This window comes from Bos indicus x Bos taurus, chromosome 28, assembly GCF_003369695.1.
Source record: "Bos indicus x Bos taurus breed Angus x Brahman F1 hybrid chromosome 28, Bos_hybrid_MaternalHap_v2.0, whole genome shotgun sequence".
In the NCBI taxonomy this organism is placed as follows: Eukaryota; Metazoa; Chordata; class Mammalia; order Artiodactyla; family Bovidae; genus Bos; species Bos indicus x Bos taurus.
The window spans coordinates 42,853,317-42,874,350 of NC_040103.1; the positions used below are offsets into that span (position 1 = coordinate 42,853,317).

General features: G+C 49.4%; 1 protein-coding gene across 5 annotated transcripts in view; it reads right to left on the minus strand.

Moving 5' to 3' along the window:
• ARHGAP22 (Rho GTPase activating protein 22) overlaps positions 1-21,034 on the minus strand; it is a 179,622-nt gene that overhangs the window by 24,166 nt on the left and 134,422 nt on the right. For 4 of the 5 annotated variants that reach the window (XM_027530584.1, XM_027530583.1, XM_027530585.1 and 1 more), the window contains one exon: positions 11,509-11,685. In XM_027530584.1, coding sequence (XP_027386385.1) covers positions 11,509-11,685 — 177 coding nt within the window. The remainder of the gene's footprint in view (positions 1-11,508; positions 11,686-21,034) is intronic. The other variant, XM_027530586.1, reaches the window with a different exon arrangement.

Consider the following 21,034-nt stretch of genomic DNA (forward strand, 5'->3'; position numbering starts at 1 on the left):
GCCGGCGCGCAGCAGGCGGGCAGGCGGCAGGGCGGCCGCGGGCAGGCGCGGCACCCTGAGGAGGCCCGCGCGGCCGGCATCAGGCCCATGGCGCTCCGGCGCGGCGGCGCGGCAGGAATGCCCGGCACGCGCGCAGGTAGCGTCTTGCCCGCCGCCCGCCCCGGGCCCGGACCCTGGAGCGAGGGAGGGAGGGCCCGGGACCTGCGAGTTTCTGAAATGCTGCTCCTGGAGTTCAGACTTCTGACCCGCTTCTTCCTAACGCCCGATGTATGAAGTGCGGTGTACAGCACCGTAGGAACACTAGCAACTCCCAATGATCCGCCCCTTCTTCCTAAAGGACTCGCCTTAGGAGCTTCCGCTCCCAGCAGAATGGAAGGCAGGTGTTCCAGGTGGAGGCAACGGAGGCTCAGGGAGGTCAGGTGACTCGGTTTGGGTCAAGCAGCGGGATGAGTGCTGAGCCTGATCTGTAACAGGGCTGCCGAACGCGGAGATGGTGTTCTGGGCTCCAGCCCTCTGCCCTGCCGAGGGGCCAGCGCCCCAGTGCCACGGAGGGTGCTTAGGACTTAAGTTAAGCGTCCTGTGCAGTCTGAGCGATATGAGTATTAATGTCCCCATTTTACAGATGAGACAGCTGAAGCTCGGAGAAGTTACGTAATTTTCCTAAGGTCACACAACTAGTAAGTGACAGATCTTCAATTCAAACCTATACTGTCTTTTTGCAAAGCCTGTGAACCCAGCGAAAAAAGCCCACAGTCCCACACTTCCAAGGGTGCAAAGTGTGAGCACTGACATGGTGCACAGCCTTCACCAGGAGGGAAGGCGGACAGAGAAGCAAAACTGGGGCCCTGAGACACCAGAAGAAGGAATGCAGATCCCCAGGGTTCTATGGGAAGAAATCTGTAAGGGAGGGGCTTAAGGCAGCCCTGGGGGTGGAAGGGGTGGGGGCTCATCTGAAATAATTGTGTTAAACTGCTAAATTTGTGACAGCAGCAATTGGAAACTACCACAATGGATTTTTTTGCATTAATTTTCATTCTAAAAAATTACAATAAAATATTCATTTTGATTGGAGTTTTCTGGTGTCCCAGGCCAGTGACGCCCACTTGTCCTGGTCCTGACACTAACGCGGGGTGCGGGCTGAAGTCCTCCCAGGTGCTAGGAATGTGTGGACGGGTTCCTTCAGTGTTCTTCCCTCCCAGAGTCCAGGGAAACATAAAGGTGGGAAAGGCAATTCATGGGGACAGGGGCCATAAGTCAAGGAATATCCTGCCCTAAATCTGCCCCCCAAAGCCTGGGGCTCCCAGGGCCCACAGTCCGCGAGGTCTGATCAGCTCTGTCCACATTAGAGAGAGGTCCAGGGATTTCCCTGGTGTTCCAGTCGTTAAGACTCTGCCTTTCAATGCAGGGGATGAGGGTTCAATCCTTTGTCGAGGAACTAGGATCCCACATGCGTCGAGGCAACTAAGGCCAAATGCCACAACAGTCCTGATGCACCTAAATTAATTAATTAATTAGTATAAAATATAAAGAGAAAGGTCTGAGGGCTCAGTTGGGGCACCTGCTCCAGGAGCAGGGGGCCCTACCAGTTAGGCTGACTGGCCCTGGTGCTGACTTGCTCTCTCTTATCTGAGCCCTGGTGTTCCTACCTGTGTGGTTAGAGTTAGACTGGCCAATCTCTAGGAAACCTCGTCACCTAACTTCCCTGTGCCTCCACCCCCCACATTCCCAGGTGGATGGAGGTCTGCAGCTGCCTCCTATTTAGAAGGCTCTAGACTCTGGTGAGCACTGCCGTAATGAACTCTAGGATAAACCCTGGCTAGGTCAACACCCATGCCACCTTGTGGGGCTTTTTTTATCCATGAGGCCTGGAGTGAGGGGTGGGTGTGCAAAGATAGTTATGAAGCTTTCCTCTTGGGCCAGGACCAGGGAGCTGAGAGGCTGGGGCGGGAGTCCTGTCTTCTCACATCAACAATGGTGACAGGTGACCTCTTGAGCTGGGGTGGCTCTCGTTTCTGCACAGGGTCCAGTCTCTTGGGGACTACCTCTGTCCTCAGTCTTACCTCCCTTTCCCTGTCCCCATACCACTTTTAAGACAAGGCAGATCCAGAGGCTATGGTGCCTGGCAACAGAGCATCTTTGGATGGGCTCAACCTGAAGGTCGGCTGTGCCTGCTCTGAACCCTGCTGTGTGCTGTTAAGGCAAGTTGCTGAACCTCTCTGGGCCCCCGGCCCTCTCTATAATCTAATTTTGATACAATAAACCCCTGTCAAGAGTAGCGAATGGCAAGCATGAGATTACTTCCTCTTTCCTCAGACTGACGTGGAAGACCAAGGCTGTCTGGGAAGAAACTGGGAGCCAGTGAACCCAACCACAGGGCACCCCGAGTGGCCCTGGCATCCGGCTCTTCCAGAGCCAGCATCCAGCCCCAGGGCTCGGAGCTCCAGCAGACCTGCTTATAGTGCCGGCCTCCTGCTTACTCCTCTGGGACCTGGACAGATTACCTGGGCCTCCCTGCTGCTCAGGCTCCTCACCTTAAAAGGGGCTATAGTGGGTGGGACTGATTCCAAAGGGCCACTGTGAGGGTCAGTCGGGGTTGCAGAGCCCACCACCAGGACACGCTGAATAAACACCAGCTGTTCTGAAGAGTGGCCCAACCTCGCCCCTGTGGCTGGCAGTCACTAGGACATCACACAGTGTTGCTGGCAACACTCTTCACTGGCCTCAGCTTAGCAATGACCATGACAAGCTCTTTTTAGCCCTGGGATCCGAGCTCTTAGCACACAGGGGAAGCCAAGCAGGCCCAGTTGCAGGGGCATTTCCACCACAGTTGCTGGGATGGAAGGAGGACTCAGTGAGCCAGCAAGGTGGGCAAAGGGCAGTTAGTTGAGCAGTTAGCATCCTGAGTATCACAGGAAGCAGTGGTGAGCAGCCCCTTATAAATCACCCTCGCTGACTTGCCAGGCTCTCCCAAGATAAGGCAGCAGCTCCTCCACCTTGTTCCCCTGGTAAACCGCCCCAGGCTCCCTGGCTGCAGATCAGTGGGGTCTGCGGTTGGGGCTATTTCCCCGGTGGGGATCTAAGACTGCAGACTCCCGGGGCACCGCAGGTGAGAAGCCTTGAGGGCTGCAGGAGAAGGAGGCCAAAGGCTGCTGTGTCCTGATCCTTATACTTGTGAGAGAACTGATCTGGCCTCTGCGAGCTTGGGGCTGCATGGGTTCAAGGCCTGTGGGGGTGATTCCTCTTCCACTTGACATGTGGTCCCTCAGGGCCCACCAGAACGGGCCCAGGGTACCAGAATCAGGCTTAAGTGCCCCCGTCTGCTGGTGCAGTGACTGAAGCCCAGCCCGGGTCAGCAACAGCCGCAGCTTTCTCCTTTTGGAGAGGCTGCCAGGGAAGGCCCAGGCCCACTGGTTTGGTGGGTTAACATTCAGTGGAAATGGAGATAAGATGTTCTCTTCCTGAATCTCCCGGGGAGCTGGGATCTGGAGTAAGTAGTGCTGGGCAGAAGGCTCCACCCTGCCAGCCTGGTCTGGGGCCAGTGACCTTTCATCTTCAATCTGTGCCTTGAGGGCTTCCATTTGGAGATATCATTCCAGCAAGTAATGACACAACCAGCTGGCCTAACAAGGATGCTTTGTGTCTCTGCAAGTTGTCCTGAGGCTGGATTTTCTCCATGTCAAGTGTCCTGCCCCGTGGCCTCTGGGAGCTGCCTCTGTCCCCTCCTTCCCTCCATGATTTCTGAGGAATCCAGGACAGGACTGTCAGCTCTGCGGGGAGGGGCCGGGGAAAGCCTACAGAGGCCTGTGAGAGTCACATACACGCCGAGGTGGGGCCGGCATGGGAGCACAGGTCTGATGGCCACGGCAGGCCTGCGGCCTGGCCCCTCGTGCCCCTCCTCAGTATGGAGCTGGCACTCTGGGCAGGGACACCATTCCCAGGCCAGGCTCCTGGCACCAGGACTGCTGCTCTGTGCTGCAACCTGTAAGGCTGAGACAGCTTCTGGGCTTTGCTTGGCACTGCCCGCTGGGTAGGGGGGGCAGTTACTATGCCCCTAGTTACTGAGCTGCGAACCCCGGTCCTCAGACTCCTGCACCCACTGCCCACTCAGGGTGCCTGCAGTGAGCAATGACGAGCAGGCTCTGCAAACTCCCCTGTGCCCCAGTGGAGCTGCGGTCTTGCTGCGTTGTCCCAGACCTGCTCTGGGCTGTCTTCCTCTCTCGCTTAATTCCAGTTCTTTCTGGCCGCTTGATCAGACCCCTGGGTGTTCAACTTCACTGCTCCTTCTCTCTCAAACCCACATCCAGGAGATCTTATAGGTCCTGTTTTCAAAACAGATTTGGAATTTGCTCCCCTTCACCACCACCCACCATAGGGGAAGTACTCCTGCTTACTGCCTACATTACTGCAAGTAGACCCCTGGCTTCCCCTTGACCCACTGTGGTCAGCAATCAGAGCTGCCCTTTTAACTATTTATCAGATCACGTCCTTCCTCTGCCATCAGACTCCTTTCATCCTCCCTGTCCCTCACTCCTTCAGCCCACCTGCCTGTGCGTGGGTTCAAGATCACATCAGGACTCTCTGCTGCTGCCTGGGTCTGACACATACCACCCTACATCCTCCTGGCTCACTTTCACAACCTCTTCAAGGCTTTGGGTGTCACTCTCTTGTTAGGTCCGCCCTCACCATTGTGTTTTCTTGTTGTTCAGTTGCTCAGTCATGTCTGACTCTTTGTGACCTCATGGACTGCAGCATGCCCGGCTTCCCTGTCCTTCATCATCTCCCGGAGCTTTCTCAAACTCATGGCCATTGAGTCAGTGATGCTATCCATCCATCTCATCCTCTGTCATCCCCTTCTCCTCCTGCCTTCAATCTTTCCCAGCATCAGGGTCTTTTCCAATGAGTCAGTTCTTTATGTCAGGTGGCCAAACGGCTCTATTTTTTTCTTACTGTAACACTCACCACCTTCTAACACAGTAGTTCTCAAAATGTGGGCCCTAGACCAGCAGCATCAGCATCACCTGGGAACTTGTTAGAAACAAATTCTAGCGACTTAGAAACAGGTTCCCAACTCTCAGTCTCACTTTACAAGCCTTCTCCTGGGTGGTTCCAATGAGAACAATTGTCCTATGCGCTGGAGAGCATAGAACGGAACCTCCGTCTGATCCCTGTGGGATGCCCGGCCTGCACATGGCAGATGCTCTATGTTAAATAAATAGAACTATTCAGTACTGAGACTGCCAGGCACTTTGTATCCATTTTCTCTCTTAATTCTCATGACAATTCTGCAAAGACGATGTTCTTTTTCCCATTTTGCAAACAAGAACACAGAGAGAGTAAGTGGCATGCCCAGGGTCCCACAGCAAGCAAAGGGCAGAGCCAGATCACACGCAGCCCACAGCCTGATGCCAAGACCTGTGCTCACTCTGCCTCCTTCAATACTTCAGCACAAAAGGCTTTGCTAATAAGCACTTTCCTACGCACATAAGACACACTTTCAAGTACTTGCTGGCTCTCTCCAGATAACCAGGCAAGACAGGACTCACCCACGAGCACTCACCAGACGCTGGGTGACTCTGGTACTCCATGACTCCTTTCTCTTCCCTTTTATAGAGAGCTGGAGAAGGCAATGGCAGCCCACTCCAGTACTCTTGCCTGGAAAATCCCATGGGTGGGATTGGGACTGGTAGGCTGCAGTCCATGGGGTCTCGAAGAGTCGGACACGACTGAGCGACTTCACTTTCACTTTTCACTTTCATGCACTGAAGAAGGCAATGGCAACCTACTCCAGTGTTCTTGCCTGGAGAATCCCAGGGACTGGGGAGCCTGGTGGGCTGCCGTTTATGGGGTCACACAGAGTCGGACACGACTGAAGCGACTTAGCAGCAGCAGCTGGGAGGTACTGCCCAAAAGGGCCTCTTGGGGGGCCATGTTGCTAGAGCTGGGCCTGGAAGTCCAGAGGTTCAGTGGGGAGTGCGGCCCTCTTCACACTGTCAAGTCTTCTGATCCGTGAACGTGGGCTGCCTTTCCCTTTATTTAGGTCTTCAATTTCTTTCAAGAATGTCATTTTCAGAGTACTAAGTTTTGTACTTATTCGTTAAATTTATTCCTTAGTGTTTTGTCTTTTGGATGCTATTATAAATGAAGTTTTCTTAATTTCAGTTTCCATTTCCTCAGTGTAACTGTATAGAAGTACAGCTTGCTTGACCTTGTATCTTGCAATCTTGCTGAATTTTTTATTAGATCTAAAATAGATTTCTTAAGATTTTCTATATACGAGATTATGCCATCTGCAAATAGATTACTTGTTTCTCCTTCCTAATCTGGATGCATTTTATTTCATTTTCTTGCCTAAGTGCTCAGCTTGAATGTCTAGTACAATGTTGAATAGAAGTGGTAAAAGCAAGAATCCTGTCTTGTTCCTGAAAAGCATCCGGCTTTCTCCATTAAGCATGATGTTATCTGCAAGTTTTTATAGATGCCCTTTAGCAGGTTGAGAAAATTCCTTTCTGTCTCTAGACAGTTGAGTGTATTTATCATAAAATGGTGCTGCTGCTAAGTCACTTCAGTCGTGTCCGACTCTGTGCGACCCCGTAGACGGCAGCCCACCAAGCTCCCCCGTCCCTGGGATTCTCCAGGCAAGAACACTGGAGTGGGTTGCCATTGCCTTCTCCAATGCATGAAAGTGAAAAGTGAAAGTGAAGTCGCTCAGTCGTGTCCGACTCTTCGAGACCCCATGGACTGCAGCCTACCAGTCCCAATCCCGCCCATGGGATTTTCCAGGCAAGAGTACTGGAGTGGGTCGCCATTGCCTTCTCCGGATTTTATCAAATGCCTTTTTTGAGTTGATTGAGATGATCATGTGGTCTTTGTCCTTTATTCTACTGATGCATCACATTAATTAATTTTCAGATGTTCAACCACTCCTGCATTCCTATGATAAATCTCGTTTGGTCATCATGTGTAATCCTTTTATAAATTGCTGGATTCAATTACTTTTGTATTTTGTTGAGGAATTTTCCATCTATATCCACAAGATGTTGGTGCTCAGCAGTTCTTCTCCCTCACTGGCACCATCATTGCTGTTTCGTCTCCCAACTTAAAAAAATAAAACTCTCTTTGCCTGACTCCCCACTTCAGCTACTGCCCCATTTCTCTGTTTCCCTTTACAGCAAACTGCTCGAAAGAGTTGGCTATGCTCACACTTCAGTTCCCCTTCTCTCATCCTTTCTCATGCCCACTTCATCTGGCTTTACCCCCAGGACTCCACCAAAACCACCCTTGTCCAAGTCACCAGTGAGCTGTGCCCACCACCTGCTCTCCCCTGGTTGATCTATCAGCACTTCATAGACGCTTCTTCCTTAGGGGGCCTCTTCACTCAGCTCAGGAACCACAGTCACTCCTGGCTCTTCTCAGCCCCCGTGCTGACCCGTCCTCTGCTTCCTGTCCTCCTACTCGAGGGCAGCTCAGGGCTCAGCCCGGGTCCTCTGCTGTCTCTTCACTGGCTTTGTGATGTCTCATCCAGACTCATGGCTTCAAAACCCCATCTATGTGTCAATGGCTCCAAAATTCCCTTTCCAACCCAGTCCTCTCTTCTGGTCTCTAGCCTTAACTGTCTAACTGCCTATTTGATACCTAAACTTGAGCCTCTAACAGGTACCCCAGACTAAGTCCAAACTGAACTCTCTCTTTTCCTTCCAAACAACTGCACTTTCTCTTTTCTCTCTTGTCTCAGTTAATGACTAATCCATCCTTCCAGTTGGCTTAGATCAAAACACCTTGGAATTACCCTTGACTTCTCTCATTCTCTTACACCTTTCAGCCTTTCCAGTCAGGGAGGTCTATTGGCTCTACCTTTAAAATACGACAAGAACTCTATTATTCCTCCTCAGCAGTGCCATCTGGAGCCAAGCCACCATCATCTCTCACCTGCATGATTGTATAATGAGCTCCTAACTGGTCTCCCTGCTTCTGTCTTTGCGTCTTTCATCCATTCTCGACACAGCAGCCAGAGGGATCCTGTTGGAACCCGAGTCAGACTCGGCCACTGCTCTGTTCAAGACCTGCCAGTGGTGCCGCCTCACCAGAGTCATCACTGTGCAAGGCCCTCCTGATTTACCAGCCCTGCCTCCTCTCTCCAGAGTCATCACTGTGCAAGGCCCTCCTGATTTACCGCCCCTGCCTCCTCTCACCAGAGTCATCACTGTGCAAGGCCCTCCTGGTTTACCAGCCCTGCCTCCTCTCTCCCCTCCACAGCTTGCTCCAGTCACACTGGCGTCCTTACTGCTCTTCCAACACGGACACCCCTGCCTCTACTTTCAAAACTCTCTGCCCAGATACGTGTGTAATCGCCCTTTCATCTCCGTTAGTCAAATGTCGCTACACACTGAACCCTCCGTCACTCCACTTGCCCTCCCCATCCCAACTAGTGTGCTGTCTGTTTTCTTTCCTAGAATGTGTCTCCACAAGGGCAGGGAGCTTGTCTGTCCTACTCACTGCTGTGACTCCAGCCCCTAGAACACATCCTCCAACGAATGACTGGCTGGTTCAATGAATGAATGCCCAGACAAGAGGCACTCTATCAGGGCCACTCCTGGGCAGGCCATCAGCAGTAACCAGCTGCCCTGACCCACTGGCCAGCCCCATTTTCTCTCTGGGGCAGCCAGGCTCTCCCCTGCCTGCAGTAGGCATGTTGCCCATTTGTGCCTGTCAGAGGTGGTCGCTTTCTGCCAGAACAAACACGCTTGAAAGGGTTCACAGCCTCCGTTATTAAACAGTGAAAGAAGGGCTGATCCCCTAAGCCTCCTTTGCAGGGGAACCCAGGCTAATAACAGCTTTGCCAGGAAACCTGCAGAGGCGGATGAAGCCCCCCCTTTGAGAGCCCACACTTGCCTGGACATGTCTGTCACCGCTAACCCCTGGGATTTCTGCGTTTCCTCTATGCTTCTGGTCGAAAGGAGATAAACACCTTTGATGGCGGTTCCTGTTTAAATTCTTGTGAGTTCTTCGGCACACTGCACTGCCTGAGAAGTCTGTAAACGCTGGGGGGAAGAAGGCTGGGGGAGGGGCAAATCTGGATTCTATGTGGGATTCTGCAAATGGTCCCCATTTGGCAAGCACAGAGACAGACGGACAACACGTGTGTACAGGGAGTCAACACACCCTGAGGACAGGTAGACCCTGTGTGGTGTGAGAGTGCCCTGATGGGCTGGGACAAAGCACAGCTTCAGAGGTCAGAACAACTCTTTCAGTTCTGCTCCTGACTAGCTCTGTCATCTTGGGCAAATTATTTAGCCTCTCTGACCTTCAGTTTCTCTCCTTTCTTTGTTCTATTTAGTTTTTGATTTTTTAATATAGTGAAATATGCAGACATTCAAAAAGTATTTAAAGCACATAGCCACAGAGATGCATAGTATTAAAAATGCACACCTGCGTAACTAGGCCTGCTATCTTGACTTTACAGCATTCATCTCTTGTTTTACTTTATATTTCTTGCTGCCTAATTATTTGGCCATAAATAGTACAGTTTCCTTCTGCCCTATTTTCTAAAAATGTTTATTTTTATTATGCCCCAAGGCATGTGGGATCTTAGTTCCCCAAGCAGGGATTGAACCTGCGTGGAAGCTCTGGATCTCCAAGGAAGTTCTATCTTTCTGCCCTGTTTTTGACTTTATATAGACGGAATTGCTGCCCTAGTCTCACAGTATGACTTTAGGGTTCATGCATATTGTTGGCTGGAGCTGTAGTTCATTCATTCTCACTGCTGCAGAGTTTTCTGTTGTAAGAACGAATCGTTTCTTTCTCCACTGCATTGCTGATAAACTCGTGGTGCTTTCTGTGACTCATTCAAAGAGCCTCTTGCTGCCCAAGATCACGGCGACGTCCTCCTTTCCCTAGTGCTCAAAGGCGCCACCTGAAAGTCCAGCTGCATAGGCGTCTTCTCTGGGTTCTATTTTCTTCCACTGGGTCACTTTCAACTACCTTGCACCAAAAGGAGCCTGTATAGGCTGCAGAAGTTCCTGGGTGCGCTTGAGTATTCCCAGGCCATTAAACTGGGGCTGTGGGTCAAAGGCGCCACGATCACCAAGGGGCAGGGAGGCCACGGCTACCAGGGTAGGGCCCACTTAGGAAGCCCCCAAAGGTGAGCTTCTGTCCCGGCCTGGATGGTGCATCAATCAAATACTATGCAACATGGAGAGAGAGGATGTTCATGGCTCATGTGGTCAGGACACGGCTGGTCCTGTCTCCATACTCAGTGGCAAGTTGGTGGCCCCAGCCCAGCCGAATGGTGATCCTTTCTAAAAACGCTTTCCATGGTGACTGCATAGGGACACCGGCCTACAGAGACAGCACCTGCACAGCTGGGCATCACCACTGCTTTCTGTGCCCCAAGTCCAGGCCTGCGGCACAGCCTGCAGCCCCATCTTCAGGACAAGTCTCAGCTGGCCATTCTCCACGTCTCCTCCATTCCCACTCATGCCCAGGCCCGCATCCTTGTCAGATGAGTCTCAGCCTTGTCTTTCCATGGCCCACCCCTCACACGGCAGCCAGAGGGTTCTTATAAGTCAAATAGTGTCTGTCTCTTGTTCAGAGCTCTCCCTGATGTCCCATCAATTTAGAAGGAAACCTGAAATCCCCACTACATCGCCAAGGCTTCAGGTCCTCCATCTTCCCGTTCTGACTCCTCAGACCCTCTGATCTTCCTGAGAGTCCTCGTGTTTCCACGGCCCTTTCCCAATCCTTCGCACTCACTGGTCCCTCTGCCTGCATCTCTTTTCCATATCCTAGGCTTTCCCGATGGCTTCACTAAGTTGGCTTTATAAACAACACTTGACATAGCATCCCTCTGTCCTTCCATGGGCTCTACTTGGCTCCCTTCATTTCTCCCCAGTGGACATCATGAGGTACCTTTACTTGCCTATCGTCTGTCTCTCCCAGCACAAGGGAAGCGGGAGGGGAGGGGAGAGGCACCCTCTGGTTTAATTCTTAGCACCTGGAATACCACTCCATACATTACAGGCACCCAATAAAAGTGTAGAATGAAGGAGCAGGTGAGTAAATGGCAACTTTTGTTTTCAGGTCAGGTCCAGGGCTGTGTAGGCCATGCAGGGGCCACAAGTCGCAGCAGAAGGAAGGACTTGGTACCTCACCGTCCAATATGACCCTGAGCACCTACTTCTGACCTCAGACACACCCGACACTCAGCAAGGATCTGCACACAGGCAAGCATACACAAACCACAGCACTTTAGGTCAGAAGAGGGCACGTTTTTGAAAAGTGGCCCAAGTCTCCCCTGCCAGGACCTGCATGGTCCACCAAGCGGTGACTCCTGAGGGCCGGCAGCAGAAAAGAACACCACCAAAAAAAAATAAAAAAAAATAAAAAAGAAAAGAAAAGAAAAGAACACCACCGCCTGCCTGTCTGCTGCCACAGGAAGCATGGGACTCAGCTAGCAAGTCCTGAGAGAGAGGGGTCTTGCAGGCTCGGTGTGGGCCGGAGGGGCACGATTACCTGAAGGCAAGGGTTCTAGAGGGTGAGCGTGCGCGCTACGGGCAGTACCTCGGCCAAACGGGGCCCAGATGACCCGGCGGATGGCCTGCACCCAGTCTTCCATGTCCCGCTGGGAGCTGGCCATGAGCAGGAGCGCCTCGGGGTTGGCCGGCACCTTCTCCCGCTCCCCGGCACCACCTGCAAGACAGAGAGAACGGGCTTACTGCAGGCACCAGGCAGACACGGGGTGCCTCCCCCCAGGGCTCTCTCCGGCCAACGCCAGTTGGCTGTCATTCCCTGGGGTGTGAGACGGCTGTCTCTCCAAAAACCATTCAGCAGCAGCTGTGCTTTCTGGTTCTATATTTGCACATCTTCACACCTCGCATATCTGTCTTTGGGGCCCTCTTGGGTTTCTGCCTTAGCCTTCTTGGTTATTTTTCCCTATTATTAAAATCATCCTGGGGTACTATTAGGAAAAAGCATGCAGATTTGACAGCAGCTCAGAGAAGTTCAGATGCCAGAGGAGCTTCAGTACGTATTTTGTTTAATTCAACTTTACACATCTTTAAACCCTGCTACATGTCACTATGTGGTTTTAACAGGGGCTCTGACATCACAGCCTGCTCTCCCATCCCTGAAAACAAGGCCTGATTCTTTACATGTATTAAAGTAACAGAGGGAATTCTCTGGCGGTCCAGTGGTTAGAATTTTGCATTTTCACTGACGGGACTCTGCGTTCAACTCCCTTTAAGAGAAATAACATCCTGCAAGCCGTGCAGTGCAGACAAAAAAAAAAAAATTTTTTTTTTCAGTTACCGAGATGATATTAAACCAGGATGGAGCAAATACTCCACCTGTCCCCACTCACAGCTAGATACTGGATTATTATCCAAAGGCAGAAAGATAGGAATGCCCAGACAGTTTTTAATGAATTGACTTTTTCACTCCAGTACTCTTGCCTGGAAAATCCCATGGACCGAGGAGCCTGGTGGGCTGCAGTCCATGGGGTCGCTGAGGGTCAGACATGACCAAGCGACTTCACTTTCACTTTTCACTTTCATGCATTGGAGATGGAAATGGCAACCCACTCCAGTGTTCTTGCCTGGAGAATCCCAGGGACGGCAGAGCCTGGTGGGCTGCCGTCTATGGGGTCGCACAGAGTCGGACACGACTGAAGCAACTTAGCAGCAGCAGCAGCAGCACAGTAGCTCCAGAGGTCCTTGAGTTTTCATGTGCAAATGAATTAATTTTGGAGATATACCTAAAACAATTTATACTGAACTGAGGTCTATAAAGTATAGGCAATTTAAGGGATTTTCAAGAATAATCTTATCCTTATGGCCCATCCCATAACATATAACTCACCATTACTTGCTAAGGTCCCAGAACCTCAGACCCTAAGTGGGTTTCTCTGCTGATGGGGTGAGTCCCAGACATCCCTGTTCCCAAGGGAGTGGGATGGCAGGAGAGCCGTGAGACCCAGGCCATTCCTTTCTGGAACCCGCAGCCCAGTGATGGAGACCAGACAGGAGTAAGTGAACCAGAGCATATATGACTCCTGATGAACAAAGCTGACACACATCTGTCCGTCCAGGATTCTTTCATCTTCACAATGACCCTGAGTGAGGTACCGTTACTATTTTCATTTGACAGGCAAGGAAACTGACGCATGGAGTGACTACGGAACTTGTCTGAACTCACACAGCTAACACGTGGCCCAACCAGTCCATCCTAAAGGAGATCAATCCTGAGTTTTCATTGGAAGGACTGATGCTGAAGCAGAAGCTCCAATACTTTGGCCATCTGATGCAAAGAGCTGACTCATTGGAGAAGACCCTGATGCTGGGAAATACTGAAGGCAAAAGGATATGGGGATGACAGAGGAAGAGATGGTTGGCTGGCATCACCGACTCAATGGACATGAGTTTGAGTGAGCTCCAGGAGTTGGTGATGGACAGGGAAGCCTGGCGTGCTGCAGTCCATGGGGTTGCAGAGTCGGACACGCCTGAGCAACTGAACTGAACTGAATACATGGCAGAGCCTGGGATTCAAAGTCCCGAGCTCTGAGCTCTGATCCAGCCCATGCGCCGGTCGTTTCCCCATGAATGAGGCAGCCCGCTGGGGCCAGGCTGATGGTGGCCAGAGCAAGGCCGCTGAGGACTGGGGAAACCGAGGGGGCTGCTCTGAGGGCTGGAGCCTGGGTTGAGATGCATCCTTGCTGAGGCGACACCACACGTGAGGCCTGGAGGCAGGGTAATGGGAAGGCGGGCCGAAGGGGCCTGCAGAGCCTAAAGCTCAGGGGAGTGGTGAGCGAGGGTCCTAGGATGCCTCCTGAGCCCTTCGGGACATACACAGGAGTCCGACTCCTTTGGGCCCAGGCAGAATGCAGAGGCGGAGAGGAAGGGAGCTTGCAGCAGAGACAGCAGAGCCTGGAGCCCAAGAGACAGTGAGGGCCAATGGAAAACAAAGACGGTAGGCATGGCTGGGGCAGCTGTGTGGTCATTCACAGGGCAAGGGCACCACCGCTGAGAAGGGGGTGGCCCTGCATCTTTAGGACCCAACACAACATGGACTGAGGCAGGGCTGGCTGAGCGTGGGGACGGGAAGCGAGGTGCCACCAGGAAGCTTTTCCACGTATGCATCTCTGGAGAAACATCCCAAATAACTCAGAAGAAAAGGACCTGGAGATCGACGGCTCCAAGAGTTTGTCGTGGTTACTTGTTTGTCCTAAATGAATACTCAGGTTTGTGTGTAACTGGAATTTCTCATTTTTTCAATTCTTTTTTCCTAAAGAGGGCAACCCACGTCAAATAAGCTCAAAATCTGGCTTTGCCCTACCTGCAGGTTGACGGAGTCTCTTGTGTCCAGTTGCGCCTCTGCCTAGGGTCCTGCTCTCCTGGTGCTCTAAGCCTGCGGGTTTAACTTTTCAAGTATTTTTCATGTGTGTGTATTTATCTATGTGTATTTTGATATAGTATATTTAACATTTTAAGAAATTGCCATAAGCTGTTCTCCAAAGTGATTGCGTTACTTTATGCTGGCACCAGCAATGTATGAGGTCCAGCTCCTCCAGATCCTCACAGCACTTGATGCAGCTGTCTCTTTACTCCTAGTGGTTATAATGGGTGAGTAGGGGTAGAGCATCATGTTTGAAGTTGCATTTTCCAAATGACTATTGATGCTGAGTATCTTTTTATGTACTTAATTGCCATCCATGTGTCTTGTTTGGTGAAGTATCTGCTGAAATCTTTTATCCATTTATTTGGCCGAAGTGGGTCCTAGTCGCGGCCTGCAGGATCTAGTTCTGTGAACAGGGATCGAACCCAGGCACCCTACATAAGGAGCTCAGAGTCTTTAGCCACTGAACCACCAGGGAAGTCCCTGTCCATTTTAAAAATCGGTTGTTCATTTTTCATTATTGAGTTTTGAGAGTTCTTTACATCTTATATATGCTTATCAGATATACGCTATGTAAATATCTCTCCCAGTCTGCGCCTTTTCTTTTCATTCTATTAACAGTGTGTTTGTAAGAGCAGAAGTGTTCAATTTGGATAAAGCTCTACTTACCAATTTTTTCTGGTTGTGTATCTAAGAAAATTTTGCTTAACCCAAGGTTATAAAAGTTTTCTTCTAGATTTTCTTCCAGAAGTTTCATTTTTAGGGTTTATGTTTAGCCTATGAGTTAGTTTTATAGATGGTGCAAGATAAAGCTTGGAATTCATCCTTTTATACATGGGTGTCCAGTTGTTCCAGCACCGTCTGGTGAACAGACTAGCCTCCCACACTGACTGGGGCACTTACACAGGTGATCACATCGCCCGCAAATAAAGACAGTTTCACTTCTTCCTTTCCAATCCGGGTGCCTTGTATTTCTGTTTCGTGCCTAATTGCGCTGACTAGATAGAGCCTTAGTACCATGTTGAATAGAAGTGGTAAGAGTGGACATCTTTTCTTATTCTTGATCTTATAGCAAAAGCATTCAACTTTTCACCATTCAGCATATCCGCTGCAGGTTTCTTATTGATGTCCTTTCTCAGGTTGAGGAACTTCTATTTCCAGTTTGCTGGAGAGGTTTTTTGTTTTTGTTTTTTAACAGAAATGGATGTTGCAATTTTGTCAAATACTTTTTTCTCTGGCTTTTGAAAAACCACATTTTATGTTTTTAGTTTGTTATTACAGTGAATTACGCTGATAGATTTTCAAATGTTAAACTACCTTTGCACTCCTGAAATCCCAATTGGTCATCATGTATTATCCTTTTTATTATTCCTGGGTTCAATTTACTAAAATTTTGTGGAGAATTTTTCATCTGTATTCACAAAGGATATTGGTAGGCTATTTCCTTTTATGTCTTATTTTGGTATCAGGGTAATACTGGTTTCACAGAATAAGCTGGTATGTATTCCCTCTTGTTCAATATTTTTGGAAGAGTGTGTAGAGTTGCCATTGTTTTTAATATTTGGTAGAATTCATCGTCAGGGACAGGGGAGCCTGGTGGGCTGGGGTCGCACAGAGTCTGACACGACTGAAGCGACTTAACAGCAGCAGCAGCAGCAGAATTCATCATGGGAAAGTTTGAATAACAAATTAAATTTCTATAATATAGATACCTATTTCTTTTGAGTGAGCTTTGTAGTTTGTGTCTTTCAAGGAAGTTGTCTGTTTCATCTAAGTTGTTGAATTTATTGACATAAAGTTGTTCAGAATATTTCTTTACTATTTTGTAGTATTTGAAGAGTCTGTAGCCATGTTGACTCTCTCATTTCTATTATTGGTAATTTGTGTCTTCTCTTTTCCCCTAGTCAGTCCCCTAGACCTTACTGATTTTATTAACCTCAAACAAGAGATTTTTGTTTTACTGACTTTATGTCTTTGTTTTTCTGATTAGCAACCTTTGAAAGGGCTACAGTAAATATTTTAGGTTTTCAGGCCATATGGTCTCTGCCAAAACTACGTACTCTGCTGTGGTAGTTAAAAAGCAGCCACAGACAACATGTAAGTGGAAGGGCAGGGCTGTGCGTTTGTGGACAACTTTGTTTTCAATCAGGGGGAGCCAGTCCACAGGTCCGAGTTTGCCAACTTGTGTTGTATCTCATTAATTTACACTCTGATCTTTATTGTTTCTCTTCACCTGTTCACTCTGTGTTTAATTTGGTCTTATTTTTCTAGTGTCTTATGTATTTAGTGTTATAATTGCCCCCTAAATACTGCTTTAAAGGCATGCACAAAATTTGTATATTGTTTTTTTTCATCTTTATTCAGCTCAAAATATCTTACGTTTGGATTTCTTCTTTGACCTATGCGTTATTTAGAAGGGCGTTATTTCCAAGTTTGGGAGGATTTTCCAGAAATTGTTCTGTTACTGATTTCTAAGTGAATTCCCTTGTTTTCAGAGAAGACACAGTGTGATGTGTGGAAGGGGAAATGTATGATTTGAACATATTTTGGCTGTACCACACGGCCTGAAGGTCTTAGTTCCTGGACCAGGGACTGAGCCAGTGCACTCCACAGTGAAAGCCTGAGTCCCAACCACTGGACGGCCAGGGAGTCCCCGCGACTACGGTCTATCTTGCTAAGCGTTCTGTGTGCACTGAGAAAGATGCTTCTGCTGTAGTTGGGTAAAGTGTTCTATAAATTAGGTCTAGTTGTTGACTTTTAAAAAAGGTTTACATATTCTTACTGATTTTCTGTCTATGTCTTCTTATATATTTGGTTTCTAAGACTTATTTGGTGGGTCCAGAGTTTTCAGTATAGAGCAAACTATCCCCCACTACTGAGAGAAAACACTTCTGTGCATTCTATGCAATGCCCCAGGAGTGATGAGGTTGTTTCAGTCTGGCGGATAGCAACAGGCACTGCTCCCTGCGCCGCATCCGAGCGCTCAGTGTGGCCCCTAACCCTTTCTAGTGCCTCTCTCCTCGGCCTCAGGGACTTTCCGCACACGCACTCCTGTGCACGTGGCGATGAGCTCCCGAGGGAGTTTCCTCCCCAAGCAGCACTCTCCTCCCTGGTGCTCTATTCTGAACACTTGCGATGCTTTGGTCTCCCCAGCTGTCTCTCCAACTCACGGAGCCCATTGGCTTCCAGCTGGGTTTCCCCTTCCTGCATCACAGCCTGAAAACTTTCCCAGAGCAGTAAGCTAGCGCGTGGTGTGGGGCTCACTTCCTTCGTTTCCCATCTCTTGCGGGGGGTGGGTGTCAACAGTCCTTCACTGCGTAGTGTTTTGAAAGTAATTATCTTAAAAATCATTGTTTCATATTATTTGTCCTTTTGGGGGGTTGTTTTAGGTGGGAGAGAAAACTGGTCCCCATTGCTTGTGCAGAGTAGGGTGTATAGAGTACCCCTGGCCTCTGCCCACTACAGGCTGGTAGCAGCCTCTCCCTCCTTCCCAGGTTTGACAGTCAAAAATGTCTCCACATGTTCTCAAATGTTCCTTGGGGGTCAAGGCTGCCCCCAGTTGAGAAGCATTGATAAGGAGCAATGAGATCTAGACCGCCTCTGAGCCTAAATGACTATGATCCTACATCTGTAGGCACAATGTGGCTTGTCTGAAAATCATAACTATCTCACCCATCACACCAGCTTCCCCTTGTGCTTCTGTCTTAGTGCTGGGCCTCCAGGTGCCCAGAGCAGAAAATTGGGAGTCACCTGGCCTGTTCCTCCCCTTGTCCCCATCCTGTCCCATACTGACCCCCGATGAGCTTGTCCAATCTCAGGGCTTTAACTGCCATCCCTAAGCCGACAACTTCCAGACTCACTCTTTCCCTGCCCTCCAGATCCTTCTGTGCTCCCCAGACAGCCACAATGAGATGTCTCCAGGCATCTCCCAAATATGAATTCCATCTCCACATCTGGGACCCCTCCCCTTCCTGGGAGAGGTCAATTCCACCTTCTGGTTACTCAAGCGGAAACCAAACACATCCTCGGCTCCACTCTGTCTCATAGCCATTCCAATGAGTACATTCTTTTTTTTTTTTAATTAATTAATTAATTTTAATTGGAGGCTAATTACAATATTGTAGTGGTTTTGCCATACATTGACATGAATCAGCCATAGGTATACATGTGTTCCCCATCCTGAACCCCCCTCCCACATGCCTCCCCTTCCCATCCCTCTGGGTCATCTCAGTGCACCAACCCTGAGCACCCTGTCTCAAGTATCGAACCTGGACTGGTGATCTATTTCACATATGATAATATACACGTTTCAATGCTATTCTCTCAAATCATCCCACCCTCGCCTTCTCCCACAGAGTCCAAAAGACTGTTCTTTACATCTCTGTCTCTTTTGCTGTCTCGCATATAGGGTCATCGTTACCATCTTTCTAAATTCCATATACATGTGTTAGTATACTGTATTGGTGCTTTCCTTCTGACTTACTTCACTCTGTATAATAGGCTCCAGTTTCATCCACCTCATTAGAACTGATTGGTGAGGAGAAAAGGGAAGCCTCTTTCACTGTTGGTGGGAATACAAACTAGTACAGCCAGTATTCAGAACAGGGGGGAGATTCCTTAAAAAAATGGAAATAGAACTGCCATACCACCCAGCAATCCCACAGCTGGGCATACACACCGAGGAAACCAATGAGTAAATTCTGTTGGCTCCTCCTTCAGGACATTCAAAATCTGGCCACTTATCACTGTTCCACCTGGTCCAGGCCATCATCATTTCTCCTCTGGATTACTGGTGTGGTCTTTAGACTCCCTCCCTTGCCCCCAGCAGCTTGTTTTCAGTATGGCAGCATAGCGGCCCAGCCCAAACCAGCTCACACACCTCTGCTCAAAATCCTGCAGTGTCCACCCCTCAGCCAAGTCTCTGCAGTGACCTTCCAGGGACCTCAATCTCTTGCCCATTACCCCTCGGGCCTCATAGCTCTCCCTGCGTTGCTCTCTGCCATTCCTCAGGAAGCGAGACGCTCCCCTGCCGAGGGTCCTCGCACCCGCTCTCCCTTCGCCTTCGCTCTTGCTCAGAATGCCGTTCTTCCAGACGCTGCCATGACTTGCTCCCTCATCTCCTTCGGGTTTTCCCTCAAGTGTTACCTTCCTGGGGGATCCTCCCTAACTACCCAGTGAAACCTCACCTACTACATTCCACGTCGCCCACTGCAACCTGGGCACCTTCCTAGCCTTAATCTTTCCATATAAGAGTCATTCAGCTGTGTCCAACTCTTAGAGACCCCATGGACTATAGCTCACCAGGCTCCTCTGTCCATGGGATTCTCCAGGAAAGAATACTGGAGTGGGTTGCCATTCCCTTCTCCAGGGGATCTTCCTGACCCATGTTTTGAACCTGCATCTCCCTCATTGCCATAGCACTTATGGAAATCCATTATATATATATTTTATGTGTTTATGTGACATGCTTATTGACACTTTATTTTCAGCCCACTCCTGATAGGCCTGTTTTATAGACAACTCCAGCACACTAAGCAGTCCCTGGCATGGGGAGGGCTTGCACGGAATCTGCAGAGAATGGAAGAATAATAGCAGCTGCAAGAACCAAGGCGACAGGCACACACAGAGTGCCCATTCTGAGGCAGGCACGCTGCTCACAAGCTGATGGCAAAGTGTGTCATGATTCCCATTCTGAGGCAGGCACGCTGCTCACAAGCTGATGCCAAAGTGTGTCACGATTCCTATCTTAAAGGAAAGGAAACTGAAGTCCAGAGATACCTAGAAACATGTCCAAGCTGTAAAATCAGTGAACTATGACTCCACGAAGCCTGATTCCTAACCTTGACCCCACTCTGTGCTCACTACTTCAACCTATGGCTTGTTTAAGGGTACTGGCCCCTACATGACCCTCTCGGGATCCAGCCCAGCTTTTCCTGTTCCCAGTCGGGCTTTCCTCCCTCCTGGGATCCTGGATTTAAGAACTTCCTTTTGTGTTTGAATTTCTCTTTCCACCAGCGCAAGGGGTTTGGGGCGAGGAGGTGACTCCAAAATGCAGCAACTCCTGGCAGTGGTTCCAGGACAAGAGCTCCTATCTTTCAATTTTGCTATACAAGAATTTTCATAATAAAATGCAAAAAGAGTAAATGATATCTGTAAAACCATTTTGTAAACCACTGTAGCCCATGGAACTCCTTCTACGACATTCAGGTCAAAAAGATGTCATTCTTATGTAATTAATCAAATGATATCTGAATTAGTCCAGGATTTATGGAAAATGTTTAAAAATCAAAAGAACTCACTATTTAAAGGTGACAGCAGCTGCAATGTATGGTTGTGTCACAGGCCCATCATCATTCTACAAGTTGCCCAGGGGAGCAAGGAACCCCAGGGAAGGCTCCAACACCTGGATTCCCAGGGGGGAAGGCCCAGCGTGGGGATGCAGCTGTCCAGAGCAGCATAATCCAATGGAAAAATACAACGTAAGCCACAAGTATAATTTCAAATGTTTTAGTAGCTACATTAAAAAAGAAAAAGAACTTATTTTGAACAATATATTTTTGTTTATCCCAACAGATCCAAAGTAGCAGCATTCAACACACAATCAGAAACCGCTGCCACAGTACGTTTACGTGCTTTTTGTACTAAGTCT